Source organism: Papaver somniferum, chromosome 5 (genome assembly GCF_003573695.1).
Source record: "Papaver somniferum cultivar HN1 chromosome 5, ASM357369v1, whole genome shotgun sequence".
NCBI classification, from domain to species: domain Eukaryota; kingdom Viridiplantae; phylum Streptophyta; class Magnoliopsida; order Ranunculales; family Papaveraceae; genus Papaver; species Papaver somniferum.
The window spans coordinates 70,420,820-70,432,899 of NC_039362.1; the positions used below are offsets into that span (position 1 = coordinate 70,420,820).

Consider the following 12,080-nt stretch of genomic DNA (forward strand, 5'->3'; position numbering starts at 1 on the left):
GTTCAGAGACATAAGGAGCGCAACTGTACCTTGATCAGTGTGAGATTGGTTAGGGCTCAACTACATTCCAGTCCGAAGTTAACTTGGAGCAGCTAGTGTCTGTAGCGGCTTAATACAGTGTGGTGTTCAAATCTGGACTAGGTCCCGGGATTTTTCTGCATTTACGGTTTCCTCGTTAACAAAATTTCTGGTGTCTGTGTTATTTCTTTTCCGCATTATATTTGTTTATATAATTGAAATATCACAGGTTGTGCATTGAATCGATCAATTGGGAAATCCAACCTTTGATTGTTGATTGAAATTGATTGATCCTTGAACATTGATCTTTGGTACCGTTAAGGTTATTTCTCTTATATTCAATCAGGCTCGCAAATTCCTTTTTGTTGATTGCAGATTGAATTGAGAGATTGAGATATAAAACTATTTGATATACTTTTCTCTAGATTGATTCTGACTGTCTAGTTGATTCTCTTAAAATTATATTGGAATTTGTCTATTCAGATTGCCAAACGAAATATTGGGTGTGGTTGTTAGACCCCCGCTTTTTCAACTTTGATTTCACCTAGTTTGATTACTCATTAGAGCATTCTCTTCTGACATAAGGGTCACTCAAATTAGATCAAAGTATTGACGGGATCTTTAGAACCATTTGTGGATCTAAATACATCTTGTGATAATCCATTGTTAACAGACTCCTTTATGTGCGTGATTGATCACAAGAGGATTCAAGTTTGTGTTGTGCAGTGAAAAGGTAATTAAAGATTTGAAGACAAACAAGATTTTCTTATTAGTGTCCGTATCTTGGGAATTTTTGCACACATCTTGATCGGCTGGGATCCGTCTTAGATTAGATTTATGTTTGGTAGATTTGATCAGAAAGTCATATTGACCGGCCACTATCATTTGGTGGTTTTCTACGATTTGATAGTTGTGAAGCTAGATCTGAAGTTTCGAATTTGGATTGATCTTACCCGGAGAAAGGAGTTTATTAGATTAAACGAAAGAGCCTTTGTCAACAATTCACGTGCGTGTTGCTATCTCAAGCTTGTTGTCAAGTTTAGTTGCCAAAACTATAAGTCTTAATTTCTAGTCTTTATAACTAAGTCTCCGATTAGGATAGAAAGTGTAATTGAGCATTAGACTTCACGACGTTCATCGATTGAAGAAGAAGAACTACTAAGGGGAGCTTGTGGAACTTCATAAACAAAAGGTATGTGGAGACTTGAACTCATCTATCACTCAAAAGTCTATCTACTCTATCTCCTATTTGAGACAAAAGTCGTATAGCTATATAGACTTCAATTGTACACATTTGATATTTCGAGCTAAGTTTAACTCGCTTACATATTTCTCGAAATATGTGTTGGTAAGCTTTCGCTTTAACCAAATTCATCTTATATTCTTGACGAAAGTCAAAAGATGATCATGTGAAAATCGCCTGGTAACATCTTACATGATTTGTGTGAGACAATCATTTGATGTAGACTCAGAATGTTTCGTATTGATCATTCGATCACTTGAAAATTGCTTTGAAGCTAATAATTTGTGTGAGACAACTATTATTGTCTTCCGAGAATGTTTCAATGGTTGAAAAGAGAGTTTAGAACAATTGGATAAGCATAGTATGCGTACTTGCATATATGTAATCCAAGTCCGGGAACCATGGTATGCATACCCGTATGCGTACTGGTTGGGTTTTGTGAAAGTCCGGGAACCTTGTATGCATACTCGTACGCGTACTGGCGTGAGGTTCAGGTACGGGAATTCTGCTGCGTTTGCAAGGCATGCATACCAGTTCGCGCACTAGCGAAACCCAAACTTAGTCCGGCCATTTAGGAACGCGTGTGTTCTAAAATCGGTTTGTTCATGAACTAATACATTTATATAATAAGGAATGCAATCTTTTGCAAACCGTGGCTATAATGTTCATGACTTGATTCGAGTGAATCAAAATCGATTTTGCTTCAATTCTGTCTTGTATACTTCTATGAGAATATAAACAATTGAACAACTCTAGAACTAGTTTCATTTGAGTCATTTGAACTAGTTATGGTTAAGATGAATATGGTTGATATGCAAGTGTTCATATGGCTAACTTCGGTTAACTATTGTTGAGCCAACAAGGTGCACACGTTTAGGTACGGTTACTCTTATCTAAATGAAGTCACTTTTCATTTGTGTGTAACATGCTAAGTTCGATCTAAAGGTTGAAAGATATTAGCTTCAGTCTAATTATGTTTTCATTTAACAGTGAATATTGAATACTTTGTTACCAAGGTAGCATTGACTGCAAACCCTGATTTGAAGACTATATAAAGGAGAACTCTAGCAACTGGGAAACCTAATCCCCACACCTCTTGTGTGATACTAGTTGCGACTAGAGTCGATTCTCCTTTAACCTTAGGTTTTTCACGAAACCTTGTAGGTTAACGACTTAAAGACTTCATTGGGATTGTGAATCCAGACCCAACTATTTTCTCTGTAGTTGCGTGTTCTGATCTTGCCCTATTATATCGTATTAAGTACTATCTCTCTAAGATTTGCTCGAGATTGATTCTCCGATAGGCAAGATAAAAAGTAGTCACAAACATGTTCGTCTCATCGTTTGTGATTCCACAATATCTTGTTTCGCTACCATATGATTAAAGATTATTGTGAGGTGATTGATATTTCTAGGTTGTTTTTCGGGAATATAAGTCTGGTATATCAATTGGTTCCTGTTCACCTTGATTTATCAAAAGACGGAACAAAACTCGTAGGTTTATCTGTGGGTGACATATTCAATAGACTTTTCTGTGTTACACAGATTGGTTTATCAATTCTTCGACTTTGGGTCGTAACAACTCTTAGTTGTGGGTGAGATCAATTAAGGGAATCAAGTGCGTAGAGTCCTGCTGGGATTCAGAGACGTAAGGAGCGCAACTGTACCTTGATCAGTGTGAGATTGGTTAGGGCTCAACTACATTCCAGTCCGAAGTTAACTTGGAGCAGGCTAGTGTCTGTAGCGGCTTAATACAGTGTGGTGTTCAAATCTGGACTAGGTCCCGGGATTTTTCTGCATTTACGGTTTCCTCGTTAACAAAATTTCTGGTGTCTGTGTTATTTCTTTTCCGCATTATATTTGTTTATATAATTGAAGTGTCACAGGTTGTGCATTGAATCGATCAATTGGGAAATCCAACCTTTGATTGTTGATTGAAATTGATTGATCCTTGAACATTGATCTTTGGTACCGTTCAAGTTATTTCTCTTATATTCAATCAGGCTCGCAAATTCCTTTTTGTTGATTGCAGATTGAATTGAGAGATTGAGATAAAACTATTTGATATACTTTTCTCTAGATTGATTCTGACTGTCTAGTTGATTCTCTTAAAATTATATTGGAATTTGTCTATTCAGATTTCCAAACGAAATATTGGGTGTGGTTGTTAGACCCCCGCTTTTTCAACTTTGATTTCACCTAGTTTGATTACTCATTAGAGCATTCTCTTCTGACATAAGGGTCACTCAAACTAGATCAAACTATTGACGGGATCTTTAGAGCCATTTGTGGATCTAAATACATCTTGTGATAATCCATTGTTAACAGACTCCTTTATGTGCGTGATTGATCACAAGAGGATTCAAGTTTGTGTTGTGCAGTGAAAAGGTAATTAAAGATTTGAAGACAAACAATATTTTCTTATTAGTTTCCGTATCTTGGGAATTTTTGCACACATCTTGATCGGCTGGGATCCGTCTTAGATTAGATTTATGTTTGGTAGATTTGATCAGAAAGTCATATTGATCGGCCACTATCATTTGGTGGTTTTCTACGATTTGATAGTTGTGAAGCTAGATATGAACTTTCGAATTTGGATTGATCTTACCCGGAGAAATGAGTTTATTAGATTAAACGAAAGAGCCTTTGTCAACAATTCACGTGCGTGTTGCTATCTCAAGCTTGTTGTCAAGTTTAGTTGCCAAAACTATAAGTCTTAATTTCTAGTCTTTATAACTAAGTCTCCGATTAGGATAGAAAGTGTAATTGAGCATTAGACTTCACGACGTTCATCGATTGAAGAAGAAGAACTACTAAGGGGAGCTTGTGGAACTTCATAAACAAAAGGTATGTGGAGACTTGAACTCATCTATCACCCAAAAGTCTATCTACTCTATCTCCTATTTGAGACAAAAGTCGTATAACTATATAGACTTCAATTGTACACATTTGATATTTCGAGCTAAGTTTAACTCGCTTACATATTTCTCGAAATATGTGTTGGTAAGCTTTCTCTTTAACCAAATTCATCTTATATTCTTGACGAAAGTCAAAAGATGATCATGTGAAAATCGCCTGGTAACATCTTACATGATTTGTGTGAGACAATCATTTGATGTAGACTCAGAATGTTTCGTATTGATCATTCGATCACTTGAAAATTGCTTTGAAGCTAATAATTTGTGTGAGACAACTATTATTTTCTTCCGAGAATGTTTAAATGGTTGAAAAGAGAGTTTAGAACAATTGGATAAGCATAGTATGCGTACTTGCATATATGTAATCCAAGTCCGGGAACCATGGTATGCATACCAGTATGCGTACTGGTTGGGTTTTGTGAAAGTCCGGGAACCTTGTATGCATACTCGTACGCGTACTGGCGTGAGGTTCAGGTACGGGAATTCTGCTGCGTTTGCAAGGCATGCATACCAGTTCGCGCACTAGCGAAACCCAAACTTAGTCCGGCCATTTAGGTACGCGTGTGTTCTAAAATCGGTTTGTTCATGAACTAATACATTTATATAATAAGGAATGCAATCTTTTGCAAACCGTGGCTATAATGTTCATGACTTGATTCGAGTGAATCAAAATCGATTTTGCTTCAATTCTGTCTTGTATACTTCTATGAGAATATAAACAATTGAACAATTCTAGAACTAGTTTCATTTGAGTCATTTGAACTAGTTATGGTTAAGATGAATATGGTTGATATGCAAGTGTTCATATGGCTAACTTCGGTTAACTATTGTTGAGCCAACAAGGTGCACACGTTTAGGTACGGTTACTCATATCTAAATGAAGTCACTTTTCATTTGTGTGTAACATGCTAAGTTCGATCTAAAGGTTGAAAGATATTAGCTTGAGTCTAATCAGGTTTTCATTTAACAGTGAATATTGAATGCTTTGTTACCAAGGTAGCATTGACTGCAAACCCTGATTTGAAGACTATATAAAGGAGAACTCTAGCAACTGGGAAACCTAATCCCCACACCTCTTGTGTGATACTAGTTGCGACTAGAGTCGATTCTCCTTTAACCTTAGGTTTTTCACGAAACCCTGTAGGTTAACGACTTAAAGACTTCATTGGGATTGTGAAGCCAAACCCAACTATTTTCTCTGTAGTTGCGTGTTCTGATCTTGCCCTATTATATCGTATTAAGTACTATCTATCTAAGATTTGCTCGAGATTGATTCTCCGATAGGCAAGATAAAAAGTAGTCACAAACATGTTCGTCTCATCGTTTGTGATTCCACAATATCTTGTTTCGCTACCATATGATGAAAGATTATTGTGAGGTGATTGATATTTCTAGGTTGTTTTTCGGGAATATAAGTCTGGTATATCAATTGGTTCTTGTTCAACTTGATTTATCAAAAGACGGAACGAAACTCGTAGGTTTATCTGTGGTTGACATATTCAATAGACTTTTCTGTGTGAGACAGATTGGTTTATCAATTCTTCGACTTTGGGTCGTAACAACTCTTAGTTGTGGGTGAGATCAACTAAGGGAATCAAGTGCGTAGAGTCCTGCTGGGATTCAGAGACGTAAGGAGCGCAACTTTACCTTGATCAGTGTGAGATTGGTTAGGGCTCAACTATATTCCAGTCCGAAGTTAACTTGGAGCAGGCTAGTGTCTGTAGCGGCTTAATACAGTGTGGTGTTCAAATCTGGACTAGGTCCCGGGATTTTTCTGCATTTACGGTTTCCTCGTTAACAAAATTTCTGGTGTCTGTGTTATTTCTTTTCCGCATTATATTTGTTTATATAATTGAAATGTCACAGGTTGTTCGTAAGTTCAATCAATTGTGAATCCAACCTTTGGTTGTTGATTAAATTGATTGACACTTGGATATTGGTTTTTGATACCGTCCAAGTTATTTCTTATATTCAATCGGCTTCGCAAATTCCTATTTGTTTGATTGTGGATTGAATTGAGAAATCGAGATACAAACTCTTGGATATATTTACATTGATTGAGCCTGACTGTCTAGTTGATTCTCTTGGAATTATATTGGAGTTGTCCATACAACTGATCATTAGAAGTCTCAAACTCAATAAGTTTTCATGCCAATTTGGCTAACAGAGATTTATTAAAGTTATATGATTAAAGTTATGTGGAAATCTTATCCCGAGCCCAACATGAATTGTAGAAGCACATATATTATATACTTTTTCAAGATTTAGTATAAATTGATTTTGATGAATCTCTTTGTTCCATAAAAAATCGCTCTGAGTTTTATGCCATAAAAAGGACTTTATTCAGCAAAGAAAGCACATATGATGTCTTGGGTAAGCAGGAAAAAGTTAACATGTCCTGAGGATTTATTTATAATATCTAAAATATTAACATGAGTCCTAATTTCAGTTTGCAAAACATGAAACGACCATTAGCAAATAGGCTACGAGAGATCACACGACAATTTTTATTAATCTAAAATCCTGAACACCTAGCAGAATTTTCAGTATACATTAACAATCTAGACAATCCTACAAGAGTAGTTATACGAATGTATGGAGACAAAGAGACACCTATTTTCCACGAGTAAGGTAATATTTCGTCAATTGTGCACTATCCATTTATTTGTAACTATAACGCATGCAATATAATCTGAAGTCCATGTTGGGGACGAGTAGTGAGGCGGTGTATTGGTGAGTGAATATAGGCAGGGGAAAGTGTAAAGTGGAAACGTTGAAGAATCATGACAAGGGCAATCTTGACTTCATTGATAGCAAAGTTTGAACCAACGCAAAACCGAGGCCCCAGACCAAATGGAAGAAAGGCCATGCTGTTGTTGTTTGTTGCTTTCACGATACCCTCAGAAAATCTCTCTGGTTTGAAAAGATGGACATCTGCTCCCCATATATCTGGATTATGCTGAAATGCCAAGTTTGAAACGCTTAATTCTGTCCTTGATGGAAGAATCAACTTGTTAGCCAAATTAACTTTTTTCCCAACTGTTCTTGTAATTGTAACAACCCGTGGATAAAGCCTTAGAGTTTCATTAATGACCATATTCATCTACAATAAAAAAATCGACCAACCATTAGGCGGTTAACCTTATAAACGGGATATTGTCGAAATTAAATAACCAAATAAGCACAAAAAGGAAAGTTATAAAACATCATTTTCCGTGTATTTCATTTCGATATACAGTAAAACTTCGTTAAATTAATAGCGTTGGACCAAAGAAAATTATTATTTTAGTGAAGTTTTAATTTATCGAGTTAAAATTTAGCTTATTCAAGCCTAGTTGGGACCAAAAAATTCTATTATCTTAGCGAAGTAATTAATTTATCGAAGTTCTACCATATGTCTTTTAATCTTCACTAGAACTTGGCAAGCGATATCAGGTCGTCCTAGAAAATAAACAGAAAATGGGTCATTTGTCCAAATTTTTTTAAAACATGGTTCAAATGGACGAGTAAAAATTAGTACGGGTGAAATGGACACAAAAAAAGTAGCAAAGATGAAACTGGATTCATCGCGGCTTAAACTTAAAAAATAGCAAGGATGAAACTGGATGCATCCTGATATAAATTAAAAATAAGAAAAAATATTTGAAAATGGGTAAGATGAAACTGGTTACATCCTGACTATTTTTATATTTTTGTTCATTTGAACAATATCTTTTTAATTTTTGTCCATTTAAATAGCATCAAAATGTACAAGTTTTTTTCACCCAAAAATTATTGATTTTAGTCTTTTTAACCAATTTTGTGGAAAATAAACGGTAATTGGAGCTAGTTATAAACAAAACTTACGATTTTCAGTTTCCCAAGAAAATTGTCGTCAATAATAATTTTATTTTCCCCAATCAACTCAAAGACCTCCTTCCTAGCTTTGTCTTGCCATTCTGTATGAATGGCTAGAAGTAGACACGTCCATGTAAGTAAACTAGTTGTTGTCTCATGACCAGCAACATGAAAAGTTTTGCATTCATCAATAAGATCATCCACAGAAATCTTTTTGTTGCCATCGGATTCATTATATGCTTTTATGAGCACTGCAAGATAGTCACTCCCATATCCACCTTCCATTTCTCCCCCATTCACTTTTTCTTCTCTTTTCTTTATTAATCCTATAATTGATTTTCTAATTTCTCTTTCTAGTCTGTCTGATTCAGTGTCGTCTTGATTTGGCACAATTTTTCTACAATAACAAATGATTTATCAGACGCCAACTATTATGAAAAAGATGGTTAAAATACAAAATGCTAGAATCAGATGAAAATTTCCGTTGTTCCAATTACATGTTGGTCTACCGCACTGGAGCCGTTGCTGTAATGACAGTAAAATAAATTCATACCTGATAACGGGAATCCTTATCTTAAGAACATCCATAGACATAAGTGAACCTAACTTGACCAACATCTCGAAAATGTTCTCTCCTTCATCATAACTGCTTCCGAAAGCAGCCCTTGAGATTACTTCGGATGTCATGATTCTAAATTCCTCGAACACTTCTATCTCTTTCCCTTCGTAATCTTTCCACTTCTTTACCATTGTTTCGACAGACGCTATCATGGCTGGAACCATTCCCTGTGATCAAAATATAAATTTTTCACCATTAAATGAAAATTATTATAGCTATGATATCAAAACAACGTGATGAACGAAAAAACATAATAAAAAAATTTAGTAAGAACTAGCCATTGCCGTGGTAATAAACAAATCTACGTGGTGGGTGGGATTACCTTTAAGCTCTCAGCATGAAAAGCATGGTTAGCCAATTTACGTTGTTTGACCCATTTATTTCCTTCCGTTGTCACAAGCCCGTCTCCTAATAACTTCTTCGCATATCCTTCTGCTTTATATTTTGGGTATGCCCCATCTTTATTGTTCAGTATCTCTTTGACTAACTCCATCTCAGTTATAAACAGTTGAGGTTTTGATCCGATCCAACAAAGAAAGTTCTTCCCTGCAAAAAAAGAAAAAAGAAAGAGTAAGTTTATAATTAGCCAAGTAGTAAAGTGTATGCACAAACACATATAAATTTGGGGTACCGTAATCTTTGATGCACGAGTGTTGGAAAGGTTGAAGATACGGGAAGATATGATGAGATGAGTCATTCATGGGTTTACTTCGAGTTTCAAATAATGTTTTATAGATTTCTTTGGTATTTCCATGGAGGAATTTGTAAGGAGGACCTTTGATTCCTTGTATAGAAAAGATTTTTGCTATCTGAATCGGATTCCACCGTACTTTGTGAAGAAATTTGATGAGAATTACTAAGAGATACAACCCAAAAACACCAATTGGAAAAGAAAATAGTACTAGCTTTGGGATTTCTACAACACCCATTTTCATTGTTTCGAATTATAATGGTATGATACAAGGAGTGCAATTTTGTACCTTTATGGTTATAATCAACTTGTCGTATCCGTTCTGTACTATGTGGGGGTATCAACTTGGAATCTTAGGTTGTCCTAGTCTTCTAGAACACAATCAAATAGAGGCCGGCCACTATGTAATTCATTGGATTTGTATCAGTAATTTCCACAGAAATTATATCTACATTAATATCAACCTAAGGCTAAGTCCTATGGGTGCTAATCTAGCAGCAGTCCACGTCAGTTAAAGCAATCTCCTAAGTCCTATGGAAGTGCTAATCTAGCAGCTAGATCAGCAGTCCACGTCATCTGGGACCACTGTTAAACTCTGTTTGGTTCAGCGCTTTAAATCTCAGCCGTTAGATCAGAAAATTAATCTCCCAGCGATGAACCATTCAGCGTAAAGGTCACTTTTTTGAGCGTTGAACCATTCAGCGCTTCAATCTCGCTGCTAGTTCAACTGCGGACACATGCTAGGAGAGAGTTGTTTTAGGCCATAATTCTTTTTGGATTGCAACACTTAATTGGCAGCTCAATCTAGCCCATAGCACTTGGCCTAAGAAAGTTCTGTTGGTTCTAGACTCTAAGAAAGTTCTGTTGGTTCTAGACTCCTAGAATGACGCCCGGATGAATGGCTGCTTTTGGAGTGTGTTCTTGTTCGGTGCAGTGATTTGTTTTATTTCATTTTGAGATGATAAAATTCCGGTTCCACTTTTGAGGTCATTCAGAGTATGCCACTTCAATCAAAACATTTCAAATCAAACAAACACTTGTAGTTGTTTGTACATGAGGTTTGGAGACATAACAAAAGAAAACATGAAAGAAAAAACAGAAAAACCATCTACTACTCTATTCCACATGCAAGTGGAAGGACCCTGCATTCGGATTCGTAATTCAAAAGTCTTAAAAGACACTTAGCGAGGCAACAACCACCCACCACTTCCTCCAACACACCTAGAGAAAAATCTTGCACACCTAAAGCAAAGTCGGGGGCACATTTCAAACACAACCCTTGGTATCCAAAAACTTCCTCCCGGAAATTTCATCATTTTAAACATTTTCAACGGAAAAACTATTAACTTCACAAAAATTGCAGCCAGATACTTGAGCAGCTTACATATCCATGCCAACGCTGACCATATCATACGGAACAGCCATGCTAAAATTGCTACGACAGTGCATCCAAAAAACCACAGTACAATAAAAAGAACAAGTAGAGACATCAAAGGAAAAAGATAATCTTTAAACATCCTCAGTAAGAAGAGCCCAAGTATCTCAATAGAGGCGAAAAATGCTTAACTTTTTCCACAGAAGATTCTGAAAAGCTCGTTACATCTGGAAGGAAATCGTTTGCCTTATCCACCCCTAACTCAGAAATGCTCTTCACAAAAGAAAGTAAATCCTTTGGGTTCTCCTAGGGCTGCACAACGGGTAGGGTGAGTAGGATATTGCCTATTTCGCCACCCTACCCGCTTATTGGCGGGTAAGAAATTTTTACCCGCCACCCTACCCGCCATTAAACGGGTAAGATCCTACCCGACCCATTAATTAGCGGGTCGGGTAGGATAGGATGGCGGGTATATCCGTTTTTTTTTTTAGTTTCCTATGTTCTGGTTAATATTGTGTATACAAAAAATACTTCCTAAAAAACAAAAAAAAATCTTGTAACAACACAGCAAATAAGAGCCAGCCTATCTAATGGTACTGCCAATCTAACAAGGGAAAAATGAACAAACAAAAACATCTTGTTAGGCAAAAAGCCATTTATAGTCTCAAGATCAAAAGTTCTATTTTTTCCAAAATCATGTAACCTTGTTCTTCATATAAGAGTATCATCATCAAAAGCTCTTCATATGACCTTCTTCTGCAATCATCATCTACAATGATGGAGTTGGAGTACGTACTAAGATCACCAAATAAAGCTGCATAACTACAGATAAAGCCAATCAACATCAAAATCTCCTTATACGCTACATATCAAAGATGATTAACGAAGATTAATTAAGAGTCGTAACATATCAACAATGCAGTTGATATTAGTACATAAAAAGAGAACGAGGTTCAAAAGACATTAGTACATACTGTATATTACTAAAAACAGTTGAACACAAACGTAAGATTGTTTAAACAACATCAATGACCTCTATTGGGGCTGGCTGACCAATTCTATAATGATTGGTGCAAGATCCTTCTACTATGATCGTGTTACCATTTATCATATTACCAGTAACTCCTCTTTGGGTGGAGAAAAGGTACTGACTAGTTCATGAACCTGCCAGTACCTTGAGGCCACAGAAAGTAGAAACCACTAACCGTGGATTTCTGGTGTTTAGATTCAACAAGGGGGAATCAGTTTTAACCACGAGATTTTATAGGGTTTGAACTTATTGTTAGTACTCAGACCCTTAAACAAGTATCCTACTTCTACTCAATGAAATGAGAACGATGAGCAACAACAAGTCTACAACTGGAAAGTTATTTTCACAA

General features: G+C 36.2%; 1 protein-coding gene across 1 annotated transcript; it reads right to left on the bottom strand.

The window, feature by feature from the left end:
- Positions 1-6,561: 6,561 nt before the first annotated feature.
- LOC113281854 (cytochrome P450 CYP749A22-like) lies at positions 6,562-9,595 on the bottom strand. Its single transcript, XM_026530737.1, has 5 exons — positions 9,267-9,595; positions 8,958-9,181; positions 8,570-8,802; positions 8,026-8,413; positions 6,562-7,282 (listed from the first exon to the last, which is right to left on the bottom strand). The coding sequence occupies exons 1-5, from the start codon at positions 9,568-9,570 to the stop codon at positions 6,851-6,853; spliced, it is 1,581 nt and encodes a 526-aa protein (XP_026386522.1). The 5' UTR covers positions 9,571-9,595; the 3' UTR covers positions 6,562-6,850.
- Between the last annotated feature and the right edge of the window lie 2,485 nt (positions 9,596-12,080).

What these genes read in the sequence shown, in the direction of transcription:
- LOC113281854 (XM_026530737.1), bottom strand. Translation starts at nt 9,570, where the DNA reads ATGAAAATGGGTGTTGTAGAAATCCCAAAGCTAGTACTATTTTCTTTT. An exon ending in CTCGTGCATCAAAGATTACG is followed by an intron (nt 9,182 to 9,266) that starts GTACCCCAAATT and finishes CTTTTTTTGCAG; the next exon opens with GGAAGAACTTTCTTTGTTGG. An exon ending in TTCATGCTGAGAGCTTAAAG is followed by an intron (nt 8,803 to 8,957) that starts GTAATCCCACCC and finishes TTTTGATCACAG; the next exon opens with GGAATGGTTCCAGCCATGAT.